Genomic DNA, 23069 nt, shown 5'->3' with positions numbered 1-23069 from the left:
CGTGACATGCCCTCTTCTCACTACTACCATCAAAGAGGAGGTAAAGGAGCCTCAAGATTCACACACACCATTTTAGGGACAGCTTCTTTCCCTCTGCCATCAGATTTCTGATTGATCCGTGAACACTACCTCATTATTCCTCTTTTTAACTACTTTGTTTTGTAACTTTCATATCTTGCACTGTATTGCTGCCACAAAACAACAAATTTCACGACACACATCAGTGAAAACAAACCCGATTCTAATTCAGTATGGTCTGAAGGAATGCTGCACAGTCAGAGAAACAATTTTTACTTTTATTCAGCATTGAAGCCATAATCCAGAAGTTAAGCTCATAGCAGCAGCATCGCCTGAAGTACTGAGGACATGAGAGCACTAGAAGAAACATTCCAGGAAATGCTAGCTCTATTAATGCTCATAACCAGTTCACTGTAGGTTGTTGTAGAGGATTCCTGTGATTCCAGTACAATTCATCAAAATAGAAGTTCCCTCCCACCTGCTGTGGTGGCTCAGGCAGACTAATGATACTGTCACACTAATCAAATAACTCACAGCCTACATTTGGTCAAATGTGAATCATGCCTGCCTATGAAATAATCAATACATCCCTATGTATATCGCCATATGAAAACATCTACGTAACAACAATTGTTAATCATACTCACCGAGCAATCATCTCCTTACAAGAATCAGTCAGGGCTGGACTCTCCCTCTTAGTCATGCATACCAGTGCAGACACCACACCTGCCTTCAGCAGTTTCCCAATCCGTTTCCCCACATACCTGGGTTTATCCTACAATTCAGAAAATGTTAGTCTTGCTGAATCTGCTTTCAATTTTCTTAGCAACCATCATTTTAAAGAAAAATAATCCCAAACTAATACTAAGAGATTGGTTTACTTGGTGAGATTTTTTTTTTAAAACAATGCAAATTATGATCATCATCAAAAAAAAATGAGGAAGAAATTAACAAACGAGAAATTCATGCAACACACACATAGTGCTGGAGGAACTCAGCAAGCCAGGCAGCATCTATGGAAAAAAGTATAGTCAACATTTGGGGCTGAGACCCTTCAGCAAGTCTGGAAAAATAGTCCTGCTGAAGGGTCTCGGCCCGAAACGTCGACTATACTCTTTTTCATAGATGCTGCCTGGGCTGCTGAGTTCCTCCAGCATCTTGAGGAAGAAATTGAGAAAGGTTTTCAGCTTTAAAAGTAGTTAGAGTGGAGAACTCTCTGAATTCTACCCAAATTCTCCTCATCCATCTCACCCATCAGGAAGCTAAAGAAATTTGGCATATGCCTTTTGGCCTTCACCAATTTTCCAGATGCATCACAGCACGGTATGGCAACTGGTATGTCTGAGACCACAAGAAACTGCAGAGTTACAGACACAGCTGAGCACATCAAATAAATCTGCCGCTCCTCTATAGACTGTCTACACTCTTGCTGCCTCACAAAAGCATCCAGCATAATCAAAGACCCCTACCACCCTGGGCATTTTCTCTTTTTCTCCCTCCCATTTGGCAGAAGATACGGCTCAAGAACAGCTTTTCTCCTGCTGTTACAAGACTTCTGAATGCTCCTGTAATATAAAAAGAGGGACCTCCTACCTTATTATGACTTTGCACCTTATTCGCCTATTTTCCACTTAGTCTGTAACTAACACTTCGTTCCACAGTTCTGCAAGCTTTCCCTTGTACTACCTCAATGTACTGATGTATGAAATGATCTGTGTGGACGGCATGCAAAACAAAGTGTTTCTATTGTACCTCAATTGATGTGGCAATAATAAACCATCTTACCAGTTTTCCTCAAACGTTTTTACTTTAAAAGTAGAATGTTTATAAGAGAGCATTAAAAAGTTCTGAAATTAGAAGTTAAAGATGAAATCCTGGAGATGGATTTCTAAAGACTGCAATGAGTAAAATTAAATTTAAGTTGCTCGAAGTGCCAATGTGCTTTTACATTTTCATCAACCAAGCTGCTTTACAGACAATGAGGTAGGAAGTACAGCAGCCAACTTGTACAAGCAAATTCTTAACAATACAGCATTAACCCAACAGTCTCTGTTGGTAATCAAGAACATGAGAGATTCTGCAGATGCTGGAAATCCAGAGCAACACACACAAAATGCCGGAGGAACTCAGCAGGTCATCCAGTTTCAAGCTGAGACCCTTCATCATGACTCAAGTCAGTACTGATGAAAGGTCTTGGTCCAAAACATTGACCGTATACATTTTTCCATAGATGCTGCCTGACCTACTGGGTTCCTCAAGCGTTTTGTGTGTGTTGCTCTGTTGGTAATGCTGATTAAAGGATAGTTAATCCAGTAGAATGGAGAAAGTGGTTGAACAGCTTCACTAAAATCCATGCAGTCCATAAGCAAGTGTTCTGAACAATCCTTTGTTTGTCAGACTTCACCTTTCCATTACAAACATATGGTGATTTTCCTTAATTAAACAGTGTCTTTCAAAATGAAGTTCATAAATATTACTCAGAACTCATTCCAATAATTTGCTGAACAATTAAACTAGCCTGCAATTAGCCATTTATCCTTTTCTCTCTTTTACGAACATAAAACTGTTCAGCACAATACAGGACCTTTGGCCCAGTGTTATGCTGACCTACTTAACCAGTTGAACCTTTCCCTCCCTTACAGCCCTCCATTCTTCTTTCATCAATGTGCCTATCCAAGAGTTAATTAAATGTTCCTAATGTATTTACCACTATCACCACCCCAGAAGTGCATTTCGGGCATCCAGCATGCTATATAAAACTTACAATAGACAATAGGTGCAGAAGTAGACCATTTGACCCTTTGAGCCTGCACCGCCATTTTGAGATCATGGCTGATCAATTACCATCAATACCCGGTTCCTGCCTTGTCTCCATATCCCTTGATTCCCCTATCCATAAGATACCTATCTAGCTCCTTCTTGAAAGCATCCAGAGAATTGGCCTCCACTACCTTCCGAGGCAGTGCATTCCAGACCCCCACAACTCTCTGGGAGAAGAAGTTTTTCCTTAACTCTGTCCTAAATGACCTACCCCTTATATAAATACCTCTGCCATCCTTTCTATACTTCCCTCCTTAAAGTTATGTCCCATTTTTAATAATGCCACAGCCATGGTTAGCGCCACTCCAATCTTCTCATCATTTAACAAAAATATCTTTCATCTAAACCTGATGGACTTATGGAAGTTGCAGCAAGATAAGGGTTAAAATGGTGTACTAACAGAACAGAGCGCAGACATATTGTACAGCCTTTTAGACAATAGACAACTGGTGCAGAAGTAGACCATTCGGCCCTTCGAGCCTGCACCGCCATTTTGAGATCATGGCTGATCAATTACTATCAATACCCGGTTCCTGCCTTGTCCCCATATCCCTTGATTCCCCTATCCATAAGATACCTATCTAGCTCCTTCTTGAAAGCATCCAGAGAATTGGCCTCCACTACCTTCCGAGGCAGTGCATTCCAGACCCCCACAACTCTCTGGGAGAAGAAGTTTTTCCTTAACTCTGTCCTAAATGACCTACCCCTTATTCTCAAACCATGCCCTCTGGTACTGGACTCTCCCAGCATCTGGAACATATTTCCTGCCTCTATCTTGTCCAATCCCTTAATAATCTTATATGTTTCAATCAGATCCCCTCTCAATCTCCTTAATTCCAGCGTGTACAAGCCCAGTCTCTCTAACCTCTCTGCGTAAGACAGTCCAGACATCCCAGGAATTAACCTCGTGAATCTACGCTGCACTTCCTCTACAGCCAGGATGTCCTTCCTTAACCCTGGAGACCAAAACTGTACACAATACTCCAGGTGTGGTCTCACCAGGGCTCTGTACAAATGCAAGAGGACTTCCTTGCTCTTGTACTCAATTTCCTTTGTAATAAAGGCCAACATTCCATTAGCCTTCTTCACTGCCTGCTGCACTTGCTCATTCACCTTCAGTGACTGATGAACAAGGACTCCGAGATCTCTTTGTATTTCTCCCTTACCCAACTCTACACCATTCAGATAATAATCTGCCTTCCTGTTCTTACTCCCAAAGTGGATAACCTCACACTTATTCACATTAAACGCCATCTGCCAAGTATCTGCCCACTCACCCAGCCTATCCAAGTCACCCTGAATTCTCCTAACATCCTCATCACATGTCACACTGCCACCCAGCTTAGTATCATCAGCAAATTTGCTGATGTTATTTTCTATGCCTTCATCCAAATCGTTAACGTAAATGGTAGACAGCTGTGGTCCTAATACCGAGCCCTGTGGCACCCCACTAGTCACCACCTGCCATTCCGAGAAACACCCATTCATCGCTACCCTTTGCTTTCTATCTGCCAACCAGTTTTCTATCCATGTCAATGCCTTCCCCCCGATGCCCTGAGCTTTGATTTTACCCACCAATCTTCTATGTGGGACCTTATCAAATGCCTTCTGAAAATCGAGGTACACTACATCCACTGGATCTCCCCCGTCTAACTTCCTGGTTATATCCTCGAAAAACTCCAACAGATTAGTCAAGCATGATTTACCCTTGGTAAATCCATGCTGGCTCGGCCCAATCCTATCACTGCTATCTAGATATGCCATTATTTCATCCTTAATAATGGACTCTAGCATCTTTCCCATCACCGATGTCAGGCTGACAGGTCGATAGTTCTCTGTTTTCTCCCTCCCTCCTTTCTTAAAAAGTGGGGTAACATTAGCCATTCTCCAATCCTCAGGAACTGATCCTGAATCTAAGGAACATTGGAAAATGATTACCAATGCATCCGCAATTTCCAGGGCCACCTCCTTTAGTACCCTAGGATGCAGATCATCTGGACCTGGGGATTTGTCAGCCTTCAGTCCCATCAGTCTACTCATCACAGTTTCCTTCCGAATGTCAATCTGTTTCATTTCCTCTGTTACCCTATGTCCTTGGCCCATCCATACATCTGGGAGATTGCTTGTGTCTTCCTTAGTGAAAACAGATCTAATGTACTCATTAAATTCTGTTTGTGGAAGTTCAGCAAAGCAAAAGCCAATATTATAAGCTGACAGTGTGTAGCCATTCAGGCTGAACATGGCCCTTGAAAGCCTGACTCTTCTTTGCACAGCATTTCTGTCCTTGCCCAGGAACCGAGGTCACCAAGACAAGATGGAGACAAACAAAGGACTCCAGGGCAACACCTACTATTGAACAGTTATCAAGTATTATTCACCTTTAACACAGGTTTAAACACCCAAATTTTGTATTTTGATTGGTTCTTAATATGCAAATAACGGGATCAGAAGTGCACGAAGTTTCTATAGTCAATTTCTGTATCGAGCTCTCCAGTTTCTGTATAAAATTAGCAATTCTTTGTTCAAACTTTAGAACAGTTTGGTGACAGGGACCATGTGTTTTCTTTGTGCACAATTTAAAAAAAGCGTGGTTGAAGAATGAGTGCAAGTTTTCAGAGTCTAGTTAATTGGTAATGACAAACTCTTCAAAGTAACATTTTGGGATATTTTACAAACACTTCAGAAAGCAGGCAGAGTTCCTGTTTGTCTTCTCTTCCCAAAGTTCATAACTCTGACTGTGCAGCAGCTCTTCAGAGCGGAACTTGCAATGTCAACTTACTTAAGCCCCTGGCACTGAGATTGAAAGCACAGCCAGCTGACTCAGAGACAGGCCCAAGTATGAATATGCAACCCACAGAGGTACTGACATTAACCTGCGTCGTACGAAGACAGGATGTATAACTTCATACAATGCCAGGAATAGATCAATTGGTCACCAACTATGTTGCTATTTCTGGACACTGTTACAATACATTTGAAAGCAATTCACTATGGAAACTGTTTTGAGATGTCTGACATATAAAAATCCAAGCCCCTCTTGGTTTCTATGGGCTCATTTGGATCTTTTCACTTGCTCTAAGCAAGTTCTGCATCCTCAGACAGACTAACAGCTGTAAATTTCCCTTCCTAAGGATAATAAAAAGGTGAGTGAAATACCGATAAGCAGATGGCAGACGAATAAACAATTCTACATGAATAAAGTATCTTTCTGTTTTGACATGGATGCTATCTGCTAGCCAATGCTCGTTCACACCACAGTTCCTTAGGAAACACAAACGAGTCCAGTTGCCTCTGACTGGATTGCCAAAGTCACCCCTGTTGTTAGTTGCTTTTCAAATAGTTGAGAATATTTGCAAATTAGCACCTAAAGGACCGTTGATCCTTATTGGTGAGTCTATCCAAAGCTGACATGACAGTTTTAAGGAAGCAGAATGTAAAAACAGAACATGGAACTAAGTAGAAGATTAGCAGTGAACCCATTCAGTGGCGCAGGGACCTGAAGAGTCAAATGGCTCTCATGCCTGTAGATTCCTCGGGCTCTGAGGCGCAATGACTAAGCCATGTCATCCCCAGATTGTACCATACCTTAGGGTGCTCCTCCGGGACGTGCTGCTTGGCATACTTAGCGAGTTCCAGCAGCTGTGGGTCAGGCGTTTCCTTGTCATAGCTGTTGGTGCAGTTTACGAGAGTGGAAGCAACTGCAAAGAGGGCGGTTTTATCTTCTGACTGGAGAGGGAGAGAGGCAAGGGACTGTTACGTGGACATACATCCTGTTCCACAGGTATCAAGAAGCAGCTGTCAATGTACATTTAAACAATGAATGTCCATCTCTACACCTAAAGATTTTCCAATAAGGCCAATAGAGGACAGCATGGTAGCACAGCAGTTACGTAACACTATAGCACCAGGCCCTGGATTCAATTCCACCGATGTCTGTAAGTAGTTTGTATATTCTCTCTGTGCTCACAAAGTTTTCTCTGGGTGCCCCAGTTTCCTCCCACATTCCGAAGACATAGGTTAATTGGTCACAAGGGTGTAGTTGGGTGGCATGGGCTCGTTGGGCCAGAAGAGTCAATTACGATGCTCTATCTCTAAATAAAGAGTGGAATGTTGGTGACACGTTTCCTCCAAGCCCAAGGTCTAATGGGCCAAATGGACCCCACATCATGAGGCTGACTTGAGGTGACAACATAACTGGAACACCAGCTCCGAATTATTTCAGAGAGCCAAACAGATCAAACACCTCTAAAGGGTTTAACTTGGTCACAATCCTCTCTAACAATCCAGCTAGGACTGCCAAAGGCAGGGATACAGACCATTAACCACATGCACATTCTGTCCCTCCGTATGCATGGCACTAACTCGGAGACATACCTTTGCCAGCTCAAACATAGCATGCATTGCAGGCTGATCGGCCACAAACTCCTCCTTCACATCAGCGTCAAAGGTCAGATAGGCCAGCCCCTCTGTCGCCCAGCGCCGCGTGCTGGACTGAATCGAGTCATTGCACAACCATCTGGACAAGGTAAAGCAGCAGTGAGATCAAAAGGCAGCCTTTAAACCATCCACTCCTTTCTCTTGCATTCGACCTCCCAAAACCACATCACCTCGTAGACAATAAACGCAAGAGATTCTGCAGATGCTGGAAATCCAGAGCAACACACAGAACACTGGAGGAATTCAGCAGGTCAGGTAGCGTCAATGGTGAGGAATAAACAGCCAACGTTTACCTACCCCCCATCTTCCCTTCACCTCATCTCACCTGGCTTCACCTATCACCTGACAGCTTGTACTCCTTCCCTCCCCCCACCTTCATATTCTGGTTCATCCTCCTTCCCTTCCAGACACGACAAAGTGTCTCGGCCAAAACATCAACTGCTTATTTATTTCCATTGATGTTGCCTGACCTGCCAAGTTCCTCCAGCATTTTGAGTGTATCACCTCACAAATTTAAGATTAGCTTTATTTGTCACATGTGTATTGAAACATATAGTGAAATGTGTCGTTTGCATCAATGATCCACACAGTCTGAGGATGCGCTGGGGGCAGCCTGCAAGTGTTCCTATGCTTCCAGTGCCAACATAGCATGACCACAACTTACTGACCCTAGCACATACATCTTTTTTGGAACATGGGAAGAAACTGGAGCACTCAGAAGAAAGCCATGCAATCACAGAAAGACCATACAAACTTCCTACAGATAGCAGAAGGAATTGAACCTCCATACAATTGTATTTCTATGCTATATTGACTGTCCTGTTGTGCATACTATTCATTACAATTTACTATAAATTGCACATTGCTCAAGTGTGCCCCTGTAGAAAGTCCACAGGTCAATCAGCATCTGTGGAGGGGAATAAATAATAGACATTTTGGGCCAAGATTCTTTACCCAGGGATACTCCCGGTCAAGATAGCGCCTGCATATACCACTCCTTTGGTCGACATCTTATGGATAGTTCATGAAACCATCTTTTTCACTTCTTTTATGTCTTTTAAGTTTATGTCTCAACTTGAATGTAATTCTGGAACTGCTGGAACCTGTGTTTGTTGTTTGGAGATCGTTTGGGTGCTTCAGCGCTCTGCATTCTCTGAGAGGATTCCGGGAGGAATGACCGAACCTCATGGGTAGAAGGCTGTAGGATGGCACGTGAACCAATGTCTGATCCCATCTCACCCATTGTAGCTTCCATTGCTCACCGATTAAAGCAACAAAGGTGACTGAAACATCAAGGCAAGTGCAGAAGTTTGGAGATCGTTTGGGTGTTCCAGTGCTCTGCAGTCTCTGAGAGGATTCCAAAAGGCAGAGGCAATGCGCACAAACCTCATTGCAGGCAGGCTGCAGGACGGGCCACAAGTCAACATTTGGCACCATTTCGCTGGTTTTAGCTTCCGTTGTTTGCCGATTAAAGTGACTAGGGAGATTGAAGCATCAAAACGAGTGTAGAGGGTGAGCACCCTCTGGTTACCTTTTGATTGTTTACTCTATACAGGAGAAGGTAGAGTCTGCCACTGCGCAGAGAGCTGTCCAGGTTTTTTCTGTGTTTTGGATTTGGACTTTGGACTCTAGACTCTTTTTTTCAGTCTTATCTCTGTGTTTATTCACCAGGTCTTCTTGGGGGGTTTTTTTGTGCAGGGATTTGGGGGTCGATGTGCCTTATCCGTTTTGTTCGGGTTTTTTTTGTGCAGGAGGAGGGATTTGGGGATGAATGTGCCTGTTCCATTTTTGTTCATTTTCTTTTTTGCGGGGAGGAGGGATTTTGGGGGTTGATGATGGTGCTGCCTTCCTTTTCTTTCTTGGTTTCATGTACACAGAGAACTGAAGAATTTCAGAGTTGTATACTTTGATAATAAATGATCCTTTGAACCTTTGAATGAGAAGGTAAGGAGAGGTGAAGGAGTACAAACTGGCAGGTGATGGGTGAAGCCAGTTGAAGGTGAGGGATATCAAGTAAGAAGCTGGGAGATGATAGCTGGAAAAGGTAAAGGGGAGAAGAGAGTGGATCATGGAAGAAAAAGGAGGAGGGGCACCAAAGCACAGACAAAAGGCTGGAGGAACTTAGCAGGTCAGGCAGCACCCATGGAGGGTAAAAAAACAATCTATGTTTCAGGCCAAAAACCTGTCCCACCAATACCTCAACAAGCATGAAAAAATAAGCAATTAACCTGTTCCGAGTGTCAATGCTCTTTCATTCCTGTAAATGGTACTCAGAATCACAAGTGACCTCATGGCATCAGAAGCCAACTCACCTTCGGCATTGTTTCGCCAACTTGCAGGTTGATCCTTCAGCAAACTGCTTCATGCTGCAGTCCGTTCCTCCCGCTGACCCCACCTTGCAGAGACCCTGAGGGCAGGAGACATCAGGTAATTCACAGGCTTGACATCTACAAGTGAAAGCAAAGCAGTGGCACGTCCTGTCTATGGAGGGCACGAGCAAAATTCAAACTGTCCTCCATGTAACAGGGTTCAGCAATGCACAGAATGGTGCTTCAATAACCACAGGCTCCATGATGCGATCATGGCTGGTTTATTATCCCTCTCAACCCCTTCTCCTGCCTTCTCCGTAACTTTTGATGCCTCTACTAATTAAAAACTTATCATCTCTGCTTTAAATATACCCAATGACTTGGCCTCCACAGTTGTCCGTGGCAATGAATTCCACAGATTCACTACACTCTGGCTAAAGAAATTCCTCATTTCTGTTTTAAAGGGACACCCTTCAGTTCTGTCCTCCAAGACTCCACCCACTATAGAAAACATCCTCTTCATGTCCACTCTATCTAGTCCTTTCAATATTCGATAGGTTTCAATGAGATCTCCCCACATTCTTCTAAACTCCCACAAGCACAGACCCAAACACCCCTCAAAAATTAACCCTTTCAATCCCTGGATCATTCTCCTGAACATCCTCAGGACCCTCCCCAATGCCAGCATATCCTTTCTTAGATATAGTGCCCAAAACTATTCACAATACTTTAAATAAGGCCTGACCAGTAAACGGTCCTTATTCCAAAACAAATCTAGAATCAAGTCTTAGATATTACTAAAATACAAAGGGGTATTGCAGACAATTTGATACAATTTAATATTAAACAGAGCCTTTCACATCACAAGACATTCCAAAACTCTCACCAGTTATTGAAGCATGCTTATTTGAAAATGTACTGTAAAGCGAGTAAGAGTTATCTGCAAACAGCAAGCTCCCATTAATAATCCTATTAATCCCTCCATCATCAAGGGCCACCACCATCCATATTCTTCCTGCTGCGATCGGGAAGGAGGTACAAAAGCCTTAGGTCCCATACCAGCAGGTTCACGAAGTTATTACCCTTCAACCACCAGGTCCTGAACCAGAGTGGATAACTTCACTCAAACAACACTGAACTGATTCCACAACCTATGGACTCGCTTTCTGCAACTCATGTTCTCAATATTATGTATTGCTTTTTTTTTTTCACTTTTTATTTTTGTTTTTTTTATGTTTGCTGTTTGTCTTCTTCATCACATTGGTTGTTTGCCTGTCTTCGTGTGTAGTTTTTCCACTGATTCTATTGTGTTTCTTTGAATCTACTGTGAAATGCCTGCAAGAAAATGAACCTCACGGTAGTATATGGTGTCATATACATACTTTGATGATAACTTTGCACAGACTAAGAAAACGAGGTATTCTGTTCTGTAATACTGGTCATAAGACCTGTACTTAAGCAACAACCCTTGGACACCTTTTTGTCACCCAGGGAGTGACTGGCTCACTATTCAGAGCAGGACCTCCTGGTTATACAGCTTCATTACTCACTCAACCACCTATACAACACACTAGATCTCCCTGAGCAGCACAAACAAGATGGAGTAAACCCCTTCTCGTAACTTTTACATCCATCGCCCTGACCATTTCCCTGACTTCCCACCTACAGAACTAGCTTTGACTTACCACCAGCGCTCGAATCTTGATCTGATCACTCTCATTCTTCTTGTAGATGTCCTTCAGTAGGGTCACCCCATTGGCAGTGATGAAAGAAGCCCTCTTTGACTTGCCCGCTGCGTGGATCAGTGCTTCCACGGCAATCAGCTGGTCAATCTCCCTCTCTGAGCTGCACAGGGCTATCATGCATTCCAATATGCCACTCATCTCCAACACACGGTTGCCAACCTCTGAGGGTCCTTGCAGCAGGGTGGAGACTGTCTGGATAGCCTGCAGCTTTCCATCCATCCCTGGAGACTCAAAGCGGCCCCTACACACAACAAATTCCCAATATTAAAAATAAGCAGAATTCTGCAGTTTATTATTTGTTTGAAATCTGGATCTTCTCACTGGTGGTGAACGCCCACTGTTATGTACCCCCAGGATTCATGTTTTTCTGTGAACTGTCACTTTAAAACACCGGGAGAACAAGACTGACTTTTGGACACTGTTTGAGCTGCTCCAGAGAGAGAGAGAGGTGGAGTTATTTGATGCACAATTGATGTTATGGTTTTCCTACGGCTTGTTTTGAATATACAAGGACACACAGCTCAGAGTCAAGATGGATTCGGTCAATGGAAGACACCAGTGAGTCGGTCGCTGGTTTAAACTTCCAGTAGCCCAAAAAGGGGTGAGTTGAGATCAATCCAGAGTATTGATAAATGACTCTCACAAGTTTCTGCAACTAGAAGTTTGCAGAGAAAAGAGAAGAGGAAGATTTGAAACAGAAGAAACCTAGTGACAAAGAGATCACTGTTTGGACTCTCTAAGTAGCCCGTGAGGGTGAGTTTGTTCCCATTCGGCTACGGAAGTGTGATTGTCACTTAGTTAATCCACAGGAATGGGTTCTCTGGTGAGGGGCAAACCTTTGTGAATACCATGTGTGTGTTTACCCTTGTCTGGGTGTGGTAGTTCACTGAAGAAGGCACCCCTGTGGCAAAACACTGTTGGAGTTATTTCGTATGTTGTCGAACTGGATAAGTGGCTATCACATTGTGTGTTTGGGGTAACCGTGTGGAATCTACCGGTGTGTCGACCCTTGCCTGGGTGGTGGTTCCCTGGAAGATGGTCCCCTTTGTGATAAGCTACTGTTGGTGATAATCCATACGTGGATTCTGTTTGAGTATCCTGTGGCCACCACTTTGGGACGTCCCGTAGCTGAATTCGGGTGTGGTACCACTTGTGTTGAAAGGATATTCATTGAAGATCACTGTCGGTGATACTTCGTGTGTGGAGTGGAACAACTTTGGAGATAAAACCTACTGCTATCGTTATTTTGTATTGCTGTCATGGAATCTGTGGAATATTGACGTAATTGCCTTCTCACAACACTTGCCTTTGGATTACAAACATCTCGCATTAATTAACCTGTGCATCTGAACTGAACTTTCTTACATACCATCGTAAGATTGTAACTCTTGCCACCTGAGCTTAGAAGAAGTTTAGGGATTTATATACTTACACCTACATATGCATAACACCGTTAAATTTTGATATACCTGGTTTAAATTGCTATATGACGTAGTTACTAATAAAATAGTGTTTTGTTAACAGTAAAACCAGACTCCAGGTGTGTTCTATTGTTACTGAACCTTTAACAAGGTTGTGTGTACGTAACACCACCCTGTCCTTACACTGAGCAGTGCAAGACCCCTCTTTGACAGGTATACCAGTTGTATACGGTTACTGTTTCGGCCGGGGCGGTGGGGGGGCAGGATAGCCTCTCAGCGGAAAACATGTACAACTCTGAGATCTATCTTCATGCAGGCAAGCACAAAACAATAGAATTTACAAAGACAGTCAAACATCCCATGTGTGAAAAAGAAAGAACACATTGTGCAAACAGTCAGAAAAGGCAAACAAGCAATCTACAAGACATAAACTGCAGAGTGCCCGAAAGAAAGTCCACAGCCACGGAACCGAACTCAGCGCTGAGCCGAGTAAAATGGCTGCATTCAGTTCAGCGCTGAGACAAGTACAACCTCATGGAGAAGCAAGTTGAACACCGGCTCATCGTTTGCCCTTGATGCCTTAAACTTTCTAATCTGGCTCGGTGCTTAAATCAGCCAAACATCGGTTCATTATTCACTCCTGGGCCTGGGCCCTGCCACTCCAATCCAGCCTAAAGGTTCAGTCCAACCCCAAGTGCGCTCCAGCAAAGGCTGTCATGGCTGCACCTGCTTTCTCAAAATGCATATTACAATATGTATTTTGGCATGGACTGGATGGGCCAAAGAGCCTCTCTGTGTTGTAGTGTTCTATGACCCTAATACAGAGGGTCACTGGGTCCCAGCAATCACAGTCCCATTCCCCTTCTCATGAGGGAGTTACAGAGATAAGGGCCCGGACATCTGGATGGACCAGTGGTAGAGTGTCAGAACTGAAGAAGCTTGGAGACCTGGGAGGATTAGAAGTTGGAAGACATTGCAGGAGTGGCAGAGGTCTGATCAATGATGTGTTCACTGGTGAGAAGTGAGCCCCTCCATTTTCTCTTTCAACGGGATTTATTGTACAGGAAACAGGAGTGGAAACTACATCAGATATTTCTTCTATGAGCCAGAGTACAAAACGCTATTGCAATGTACACAATGTAATTCGAGGGGAAATAGATTTACCTTAGGGGCTGGAAAACTGGACTCTTTCAGTCCCAATAATGTGCTTTTATCACTGACACCACAGTTCCTACCTGACATAGTCCTCACAGAGCTTGTGAAAGGCTTCTCGCTCTGCATCACATTTGAGATCATCGTAGAGTTTGTTCAGCAGTACTGATACACTCATCCGACCACTGTCAGTGACTGGAAGGCTATCAGGAACTTCAGACACCGTCCCGGCCACTTCCAGAATCTTCTTCATTCCTAATCAGTGCAGACAGAGGACTATTATTGGCAGGGTTGAGCTGAAGGAGTTTTGTACACAGGACAAGTATTAACACAGACCTGCTGGGCTGAATGAATTCTGTGGGTGAATTATACAGCACCTACTGTGAAGTAAGACCACACATTCCTCAAAGCCTGACTTGCAAAGTTCACCATTCAAAGTAAAATTTACTATCAATGTATATGTTACCATATGAGATCATTTTCTTGCAGGCATTTACAGGAAAATAAAGAATACAGTAGAATTTACAAGAAATTGTACAGTACTGTGCAAAAGTCTTGACTATATATATCTAGGGTGCTTAAGACTTTTGCACAGTAATGTATTTGTCAATGTACAGCAGACAGTGAGGTTGTAAGTCTGGCAGGAGCAAAGGATGTTGGGAATAGCGAGGGTGGAGCAGGTGGCAGAGGTGGAGTGCTAAGAGCAGGGGTGGTGTGAGTGTAGACACACCAAACAATTGGGTTACTGACCATTACAGAATGTCTCTCTGGTGCTTGCCACTCCCTCCCCTCTCAGTCCACAATAGAGACCCATATCAGAATCACATTTATCATCACTCTTGAATGAAATGGTTTGCTTTTTTTCCCAGCAGCAGTACAGTGCAATACATCATGTGCCAAACACTTTTGAACAATACTGTATATAAACAAAATCTGACAAACAACCAATGTGCAAAAGAAGACAAATAGTGCAAACAAAAAAAAACACATGCCTAAAGGAGATCTGACAGTAATACCAGTTTATATTTCGTTGAAATCACATTTTGTTGGTTAAGTGGCTGAATTTCAATAGGGACACAGCCCTGGTCTTGTGGGCAACTCCCCAGCGCACTCACAGACCATTGGATTAGGGAAAGTGTTTAAATGGTTTGGCCAGCTCATCTTTAAGGTCAATTGATATCAATTTCTCACAAGTCAGAGTGCTTGTTTTTTACAAGTTTGTCTCTTGGGAATCTGATTTTAAATACCATGTTCACCAATTCTCTTAACCTCCTTCCTCCCAAATCCAATAAACCATACTATATATAATCAGACTGTGGTTTCCACAAGCTACTGAACTCTCAAAGCTCATTACCTCAAATCTGTTCTGTCAACATGTCAACCTGAACAGTTAACTCCATTTACCTCTTCCCTAGATGCACACTGGTCTGCTAATAACTCCCAACACTGTTTATTTTTCTTTTAAATCAGATTTATCAGAATCACACTTATCGTGACTGACTTATGAGACAAGATTTTCATGAACCTTTCTGGTGATTTTTCAGTCATTGTTTATCCTGTTTAGAGATTAGTGTGTCTAGTAAAGAGCTGCCAATAAATAAATTCAAAATTAGGACACCAGAATCCGTTAGTGACATTAACTCAGGAAATGGAGTGTAATTCACAGTTAAAGTGGCTTTGCTTACAATTTAACATGCAATATCTTTAGGGCTGACTTACCCTGATCAATGACCCAAATTGTCATGGAGTTGTTTGGGTCCCGTAAGGATTTACGTGGGACGTTTTTAATCAGGAGATTAATGGAATTTTCTCGACCATGTGTAGAGACATCACGCTGAATTAACATCTCTATTAGCTGTTGCACCATCATTTTCATCTCCTTCACGGGATCTAAAGGTCAAAGACTAACTGTCAATTATCAAACATGAAGGCACATTTAATCACCTCAGTCTTCCAAAAAGTTCATTCAGAGATCTGCTGGCAGTAACCTTACACTCACTCCTTTACATCTCTGTATCAACTGACAGTAGCCAGAGAACTGGAAATGAATACCAATGAATTGATCCACTTGACCCGAAACAGGAGTGTGTGGGCCATGGCAGTCAAAGCTCAAACTGGGCATGGCAGCTGATAATGATGATCAACTCTCAGACCAGCAATGCCTCAACCTTGGAATTTAAAGACTTTTTAAAAGTCTATTTTAAAGATCATCTTTATCTGTCACATATACATTGAAACATTAAAACAGAGTGGAATGCATAGTTTGCATTAACAACCAAAACAGCCCAAGGGGCAGCCTGTAAGCTTTCGGCACCAACATAGCATGCCCACAACTTACTCACACTAACTCGTATGTTTTTGAAAGAAACTGGAGCATCCAGAGGAAATCGACGTAGTCACAGGGCAAATGTACAAACTCCTTACAGAAACTGGCAAAATTGAATCCTGATCATTTACAGTGTAAAGCGTAATGCTAGCAGCGTTGCAACTGTGCAACCACTTTCCTACAAGCACTTCCAATTCTAACTTCTTGTACATCTTCAATTTCATTTGCTCCACAACTGATGGCCGTGCCTTTTAACAGCCAAAGCTCAGAAATTCTTTTTATAAAATTCTGATTCTCTTTTCTTTCAAAAAACTACTTCAATCAAGATTTTTGTCTCATTTCCTTGTATTTTGCTCAGTTGGGACTTTTAAATTTTATTCAATAACATTCCTGTTAACTACCTTGTGATGCTCTTCCACTTTAAGAGAGCCTTGAGAGAGCTTCTTATCAAAGACTGCACGTTGCATTTTTGATCAATAATATTGGAGGTACAATCCGCAATTTCTAAGTTTGATATGACACAATACTTAGCATTGTTGTGAACCGCAATGAGGATAAATAAATTTCACAACAGGAGACCAACAGGCTGGAAGAATGGGTAACCACCTTATCAACAGTTAAATGGCTGAATGGTGCAGCAGTGCTGAAGGGTCTGTTCCTGCTCCTATTTCCTATGTTTCCGTTCAATGATAAATACTTAAACTCCAGGAGACTGAGCCCCGCATCCTACATATCAGCATATTGCCAGAAAGTACACACAGAAGCCAGTTGATTAGGGACAATACATAACAGAATGTAGACATGGTCAAAAGGTTCAGTTGTTGTTCAGACCAAACATCAGAATGGGGAAGAAATGATTGTTGGTGCCAGACGGGATGGTTTGAGTATCTCAGAAACTGCTGACCTTCTGACACACTACAGTATCTAGATTTTACAGAGAATGGTGCAGGTAAACAAAAAACATCCAGTCTGTGGGTGAAAACGCCTTGTTAGTGAGAGAGGTCAGTGGACAATAGCCAGACTGATTCAAGCTGACAGGAAGGTGATAGTAATTCAAATAATCACATTACAAATGTGGTGTGCAGAACAGTATCTCTGAACTATAGGAGGCACCTAATAAAGTGGCCACTGAGACCGGATAATTTTGAAAATGCCGGTTTCACGTAAAAACGATAAGCGTCCACACTAGGCATTTAAAAAAATATCTCTGTCCTCATTAAAACGGATATTTTGGCAAATTCCCTCCTACTGTGCATGCACAGGACACATCTGCCGAAAACAAGCAACATGTTTGGTGTCGAATCTCACCATGAAAGACTGAGTGCGCATTTGTTCAGTTACAAACTAGAAAAACTTAAACGATGGGCAGCTGTTGGCTCTCGCACAGGAGGACTTAAAAGTAAAAAAAAACAAATACTGGAGCGTATAGAGGCAACTGACAGGGAGTTCATGGACAGTATGACTCGGCTGACGACAAACATTGAAAACCTGACGAACTCTGTTGCATTAATAAAGCCCCTTGTTAAATGTATAAAACATGTCTGCATCAGTGTTATCTTGTATTTCCATACAATGTTACATTAGGCTGTTACACATCTATTGTCAGAGAAGTACTTGCATAAATAGGGAAACCACCTTCATACGAGCAAGGACAGAAAACAGGGCAAAGTGACCATACTTATTTATTCAGTAAGTTATGGGTCAAAGTATTTGGTGAGTACATTTCTAACTCTTCTGGCTTCAGTCTCGTTGCCGTCTGTTCTGAAATTGTTAGGTTGTGTTCAAGAAAACAAGGAAATGTGGCGCTGCTGTCACCATCTGTTCCGGCACATCATGACAGCGTTTTTAGATTTCTCCAGTTGCCCCGTCCACACTGCTCCAGCCAAGTGGCGTTCTCAAAATTACACACTCTGGAGAGCGTTTCTGAAAATCTCTGGTTTCAGGGGACGAAAACACCGGTTTAGTGTGGATGGAGGGTAAAAACGAAGAGAAAAAGCTTCAGTTACGGATTTATCTGGTGTAGTGTGGACATAGCCTGAGTGTACATACAAAAGTAATGGAAGAATTTAATGTTAATTACTCCACTAAGACAGTGTTGATAGTGAGAGTGAGGCTTCAATAAGAAGGAAATGGAAATCACTCCTGAAAAAAACTTGCATCAATGTTAGATAGATCACTTACCGAGAACTACAGCTTCCTCCTTCCCTCGAACATCACTTTTTATTCCACCTTTCAATGAATCAAAAATACCCTGCAGCACATTGCAGGTCGCCAGGGAAACCTGCTCGTGGTCAATGCCCATCACACAGCACAGCCTGTCCATTCCTACTGTGTGCAAGATCATTGTTGCCTATCAACAGACGTCAAAATGTTAACTCTTTCAGATGAAAAGCAAGGTGTCACAAATACCACCTTTCTGTACCAAAATTTAGAGATTGCCTCAAGTACTACAGAACCTGACTGTTGCAGTAAGATTGACTACAAATCGCACATTAAGTGACTGCAATGGAGAAAACAGGCCATTTGGACCAAATCATTCATACCAACCAAGATGTTCACATAGTAATACTATTTGCCTGGATGTGGCCCATATACTTTTCCTATCCATGTACCTGAGTAAATGCATTTTAAATGCTGGAATTATACCTTCCTCTACCAACTGCTGTGGCAGCTTGTTTGACATACCCCTCACCCTCTGCATGATAAACTTCCCCTCAGGCTCCCTTTTGAATCCAACTCCTCTCACCTGAAATCTTTAGTTTTAGATTCCTTGACTCTCTGACTACTTATGTGCCTCACAATGTTTTTAAACCTATGAGGTGGATACAGTCAACTTTGGTCATGAGGAACTGCCGAAGTTGAAGGTAATGAAATCACTATGCTAAAAAATCTTTCATAAAGTGGTATAGGACAGATCTGATACATAGCCAGGAACTCTGCTTCTCCTTCAGCAGATGCTGCCTGAGCTGTTGAAATTTTCTAGCATTTTCAGTTTGATCTGAGTAACTGGAACTGATGGCCTAATTCTGCTCCTATACCTTATGGTATTATACCACCTTGGAAACTTTCACTTCAGAAATGTAACTTGCTATTGGGTTCAACTTATTATTGTTTTGTTTCAACATTCTCTGCACAATTTTATCTACAGGAAGAACGGAAATAAACTCACCCTTATTGACATCAATGGATCTGGGGTTGAGAGGGTAAACAGCTTTAAGTTCCTCCTTGGTATACACAATACCAAAGACTGGCTGTGTGGTGAAAAAAACACAACTACGCCCCTCTCACCTCAGAGCGTTGAAGAAGTTTGGCATGAGTCTCCGAGTCCTAAGGACTTTCTATAGGGGCACAACTGAGAGCAGCCTGACTGGCTGAATTACTGCCTGGTGTGGGAACTATACTTCCCATAATCGCAGGGTTCTGCAGAGAGTGGTGCAGAAAGCCCCAGCGCATCTGTGGATGTGAACTTCCCACCATTCAGGACACCTACAGCAACAGATGCTTAAGAAGAGCCCGAAGGATCATTGGGGATCAGAGTCACCCCAATCACAAACTGTTCCAGCTGCTACCATCCAGGAAACGGTACCACAGCATAAAAGTCAGGACCAACAGACTCCAGAACAGCTTCTTCCACCAGGCCATCAGACTGATTAATTCACGCTGACACAATTGTATTTCTAAGCTATATTGACTGTTCTGTTTTATTTCTGACATACTATTAATTATGTTACTATAATTTGTACATTCAGACAGAGACGTAATGTGAAGAGTTTTACTCATATATGTGAACAATGTAAGAAATAAAAGTCAATTCAATTCAATTCATTCACAAGGTGGTTGAAACCTCGGGCCACTAGGTGGCTCTTTGGAGCACAATTCCTAATTAAAAGGAATCAAGAGGATAATTCCTCTCCCAACTCTCCTGACTCACCCGAGATTGGTGACCTGAACACAGTCCAACTAGTGTGCGTAGCGAAGCCAGCATAATATCCACGTTCCTCGTGTCCAGCATTTTCTGAAGGAGACGTGCCCCATCACTGCGAAAAATCCTCTCGGCCCCAGCATCTTCGCGAGCAAGAACAATCAGATTCTGGACAGCCTGCACGTGATAAAGTTCAAAACTACTACAAGTACAGAAACTTCTTGTTCAGTCTGGTGGTTTCATTTTGTTTTGTCAGCAGTCACTTTAGAGCCACAGAGGGTGAGCAGTCTCAGTGAGAAGTACTGCACCAATGGAGATGCAGGCCTTCTCTCGAGACGGTTAGGCACAAAAGATCCCACATCAGAGAAAAGCAACAGTTTTCCCTAAAACCTAAAAGTCTAAGTGTGGAGCAGCTGGAGGAGCCTCTACCTCTCAGCTCCAGAGACCTCGGGTGCTATACACGGTCTCTTTTTGTTCTGCTCTGAATGATCGCCTCATTATCGGCAGGATGTGGAAACTTTGGAGAGAGTGCAGAGGGGATTTACCAGGATGCTTCCTGGATTAGAGAGCATGTCTTACGAAGATAGGTTGAGTGAGCCAAGGCTTTTCTCTTTGGAGCAAAGGAGGATGAGAGGCAATTTGATGGAGGTGTACAAGATGATAAGGGCATTGACAGTGTGGACAGCTAGGTGGAAATAGCTAATACAAGAGGGCATAATATTAAGTTGATTGGAGGAAAGTATTGGGGGATGTCTGCGATAGGCTTTTTACAGAGAGTGGTGGGTGCATGGAATGCCCTGCCAAGGGTGGTGATAAAGGCAGATACGTTCGGAACATTTATGTGCACCATGCCACAGTCAAAACTTTCAGGAGACGTTAGAAGAATTACAGAAATACATCAAGCTGGAAAAGGTTACAAAAGCATTTCTAAAGACCTGAGTGTTCATCAGTAAGAAAAATTGTCTACAAGTGGAGGAAACTCAGTACTGTTGTTACTCTCCCTAGTGGAGGGTATCCTGCAAAGATCACACCAAGAGATGGAGGAGGTGAAAAAAAACCCAAGGTTAACAGCGAAAGTCCTGCATAAATTCCTAGAACTTGCTGAAGTCTCTGTTCATATGTCCACTATAAGAAAAACACTGAACAAGAATGGAGTTCATGGAGGGATACCACGGAGGAAACCACTGCTCTCCAGAACAAAAATAATTGCTGCACATCTCAGGTTTGCAAAAGACGACCAGGATATTCTACAACACTTCCGGGACAATGTTCTGTGGACAGATGAGACAGATGTTGAACTTTTTGGCAGAACACACTTCAAGAGTGTCCAGTGTGTTGGCTGCGGTACTACAAATGATTTGTTGGTAATAATTATTTAAGACTTTTCCAAGCTGGCCTGGTTAGAATCCTCCATAATGATGTTGACAGCATCAGGATGAGCTATTTCATGCCTGTTGATTACATCGCTCAGTTCATCTAGAGCCTGAGGTGGGATGTCCACCACTACCAAGACAATTGCCGAAATCTCCACAGCAGATAAAATGCTCTCCCTGTGTCATGTGGGTTTCCCCTGGATACCCTGATTTCCTCCCACATCTCAAAAACATGTAGACTGATAGGCTGACTGCTGTCAATTGCCCCTGGTGTGCAGGGAAGTGATAGAATCTGGGAGGAGTGGAATATACAACAGCAGAGTATAGGCCCTTCTGTGAATGATGTTGTGCTGCCTAAGTTCAACATAGAGAGAGAATAAAATGGGACTTGTATAGGATAGTGTAAGTGGGTGGTTTATGCTCAGGCAAATTCGGTAGACCAGGGCCCTGTTCCAATGCTGTTTGACTCCCTGACAAAATCTACAGATGCTGGAAATCAGAAACAGAAAATACTCAGCCCATCAAGGAACACACACAAAATGCCAGAGGAATTCAGTAGGTCAGACAGCATCTATGGACATGAATGAACAGCACACATTTTCGGCCAAGACCCTTCATCAGGGCTGGAAAGGAAAGCGGAAGATACCAGAATAAGGAGGTGGAAGGAGGGGAAAGAGGACAAGCTCAAAGGTTATTGGTGAAGTCACGTGGGTGAGGAGGGGGATGTCAGAAGCTGGGAGAGGATAAGTGGAAAAGGCAAAAGCTGGAAAAGGAGGAATCTGATAGGAGAGACAAGGTTAATTCCTGGAATGTCTGGACTGTCTTACGCAGAGAGGTTAGAGAGACTGGGCTTGTACATGCTGGAATTAAGGAGATTGAGAGGGGATCTGATTGAAACATATAAGATTATTAAGGGATTGGACAAGATAGAGGCAGGAAATATGTTCCAGATGCTGGGACAGTCCAGTACCAGAGGGCATGGTTTGAGAATAAGGGGTAGGTCATTTAGGACAGATTTAAGGAAAAACTTCTTCTCCCAGAGAGTTGTGGGGGTCTGGAATGCACTGCCTCGGAAGGTAGTGGAGGCCAATTCTCTGGATGCTTTCAAGAAGGAGCTAGATAGGTATCTTATGGATAGGGGAATCAAGGGATATGGGGACACGGCAGGAACCGGGTATTGATAGTAGTTGATCAGCCATGATCTCAAAATGGCGGTGCAGGCTCGAAGGGCCGAATGGTCTACTTCTGCACCTATTGTCTATAAGAGTGAACCATGGGAGAAAGGGAAGGAGGAGGGAACCAGAGGGAGGTGATAGGCAGGTGAGAAGAGGTAAGAAGACAGAGTAGAGAATTAAAGAAGAGGGAAGGGAGAGGGGGGAAAATTACCGGAAGCATCTATGGAGAAAGAAACACAGTTAACATATCAGGGCAATGATCTTTAATCAGGACAATTGACCTAAAACATTTATTCTGTTTCTCTCGCCACAGATGCCACCTTTAATGATTTTTTTTTTCTCTTTTTGTTTGTTTTCCCAGCATCCTGGGC

General features: G+C 42.9%; 1 protein-coding gene across 1 annotated transcript in view; it reads right to left on the bottom strand.

Annotated features, from left to right (window-relative positions):
- The window catches only part of LOC140714070 (protein unc-45 homolog A-like), a 47059-nt gene that overhangs the window by 17594 nt on the left and 6396 nt on the right, over positions 1 to 23069 (bottom strand). The window contains exons 6-14 of the mRNA XM_073024778.1: positions 20160 to 20327; positions 18410 to 18578; positions 15622 to 15792; positions 13986 to 14157; positions 11270 to 11570; positions 9588 to 9682; positions 7213 to 7354; positions 6424 to 6564; positions 666 to 793 (exon numbers count right to left, since the gene is read on the bottom strand). Of these exons, the coding sequence (XP_072880879.1) occupies positions 666 to 793; positions 6424 to 6564; positions 7213 to 7354; positions 9588 to 9682; positions 11270 to 11570; positions 13986 to 14157; positions 15622 to 15792; positions 18410 to 18578; positions 20160 to 20327 (1487 nt within the window). The remainder of the gene's footprint in view (positions 1 to 665; positions 794 to 6423; positions 6565 to 7212; positions 7355 to 9587; positions 9683 to 11269; positions 11571 to 13985; positions 14158 to 15621; positions 15793 to 18409; positions 18579 to 20159; positions 20328 to 23069) is intronic.

This window comes from Hemitrygon akajei, chromosome 21 (assembly GCF_048418815.1).
Source record: "Hemitrygon akajei chromosome 21, sHemAka1.3, whole genome shotgun sequence".
Taxonomy (NCBI): Eukaryota; Metazoa; Chordata; class Chondrichthyes; order Myliobatiformes; family Dasyatidae; genus Hemitrygon; species Hemitrygon akajei.
The sequence above is the reverse complement of the archived record's forward strand: the minus strand, read 5'-3'. Positions and strand labels throughout refer to the sequence as shown.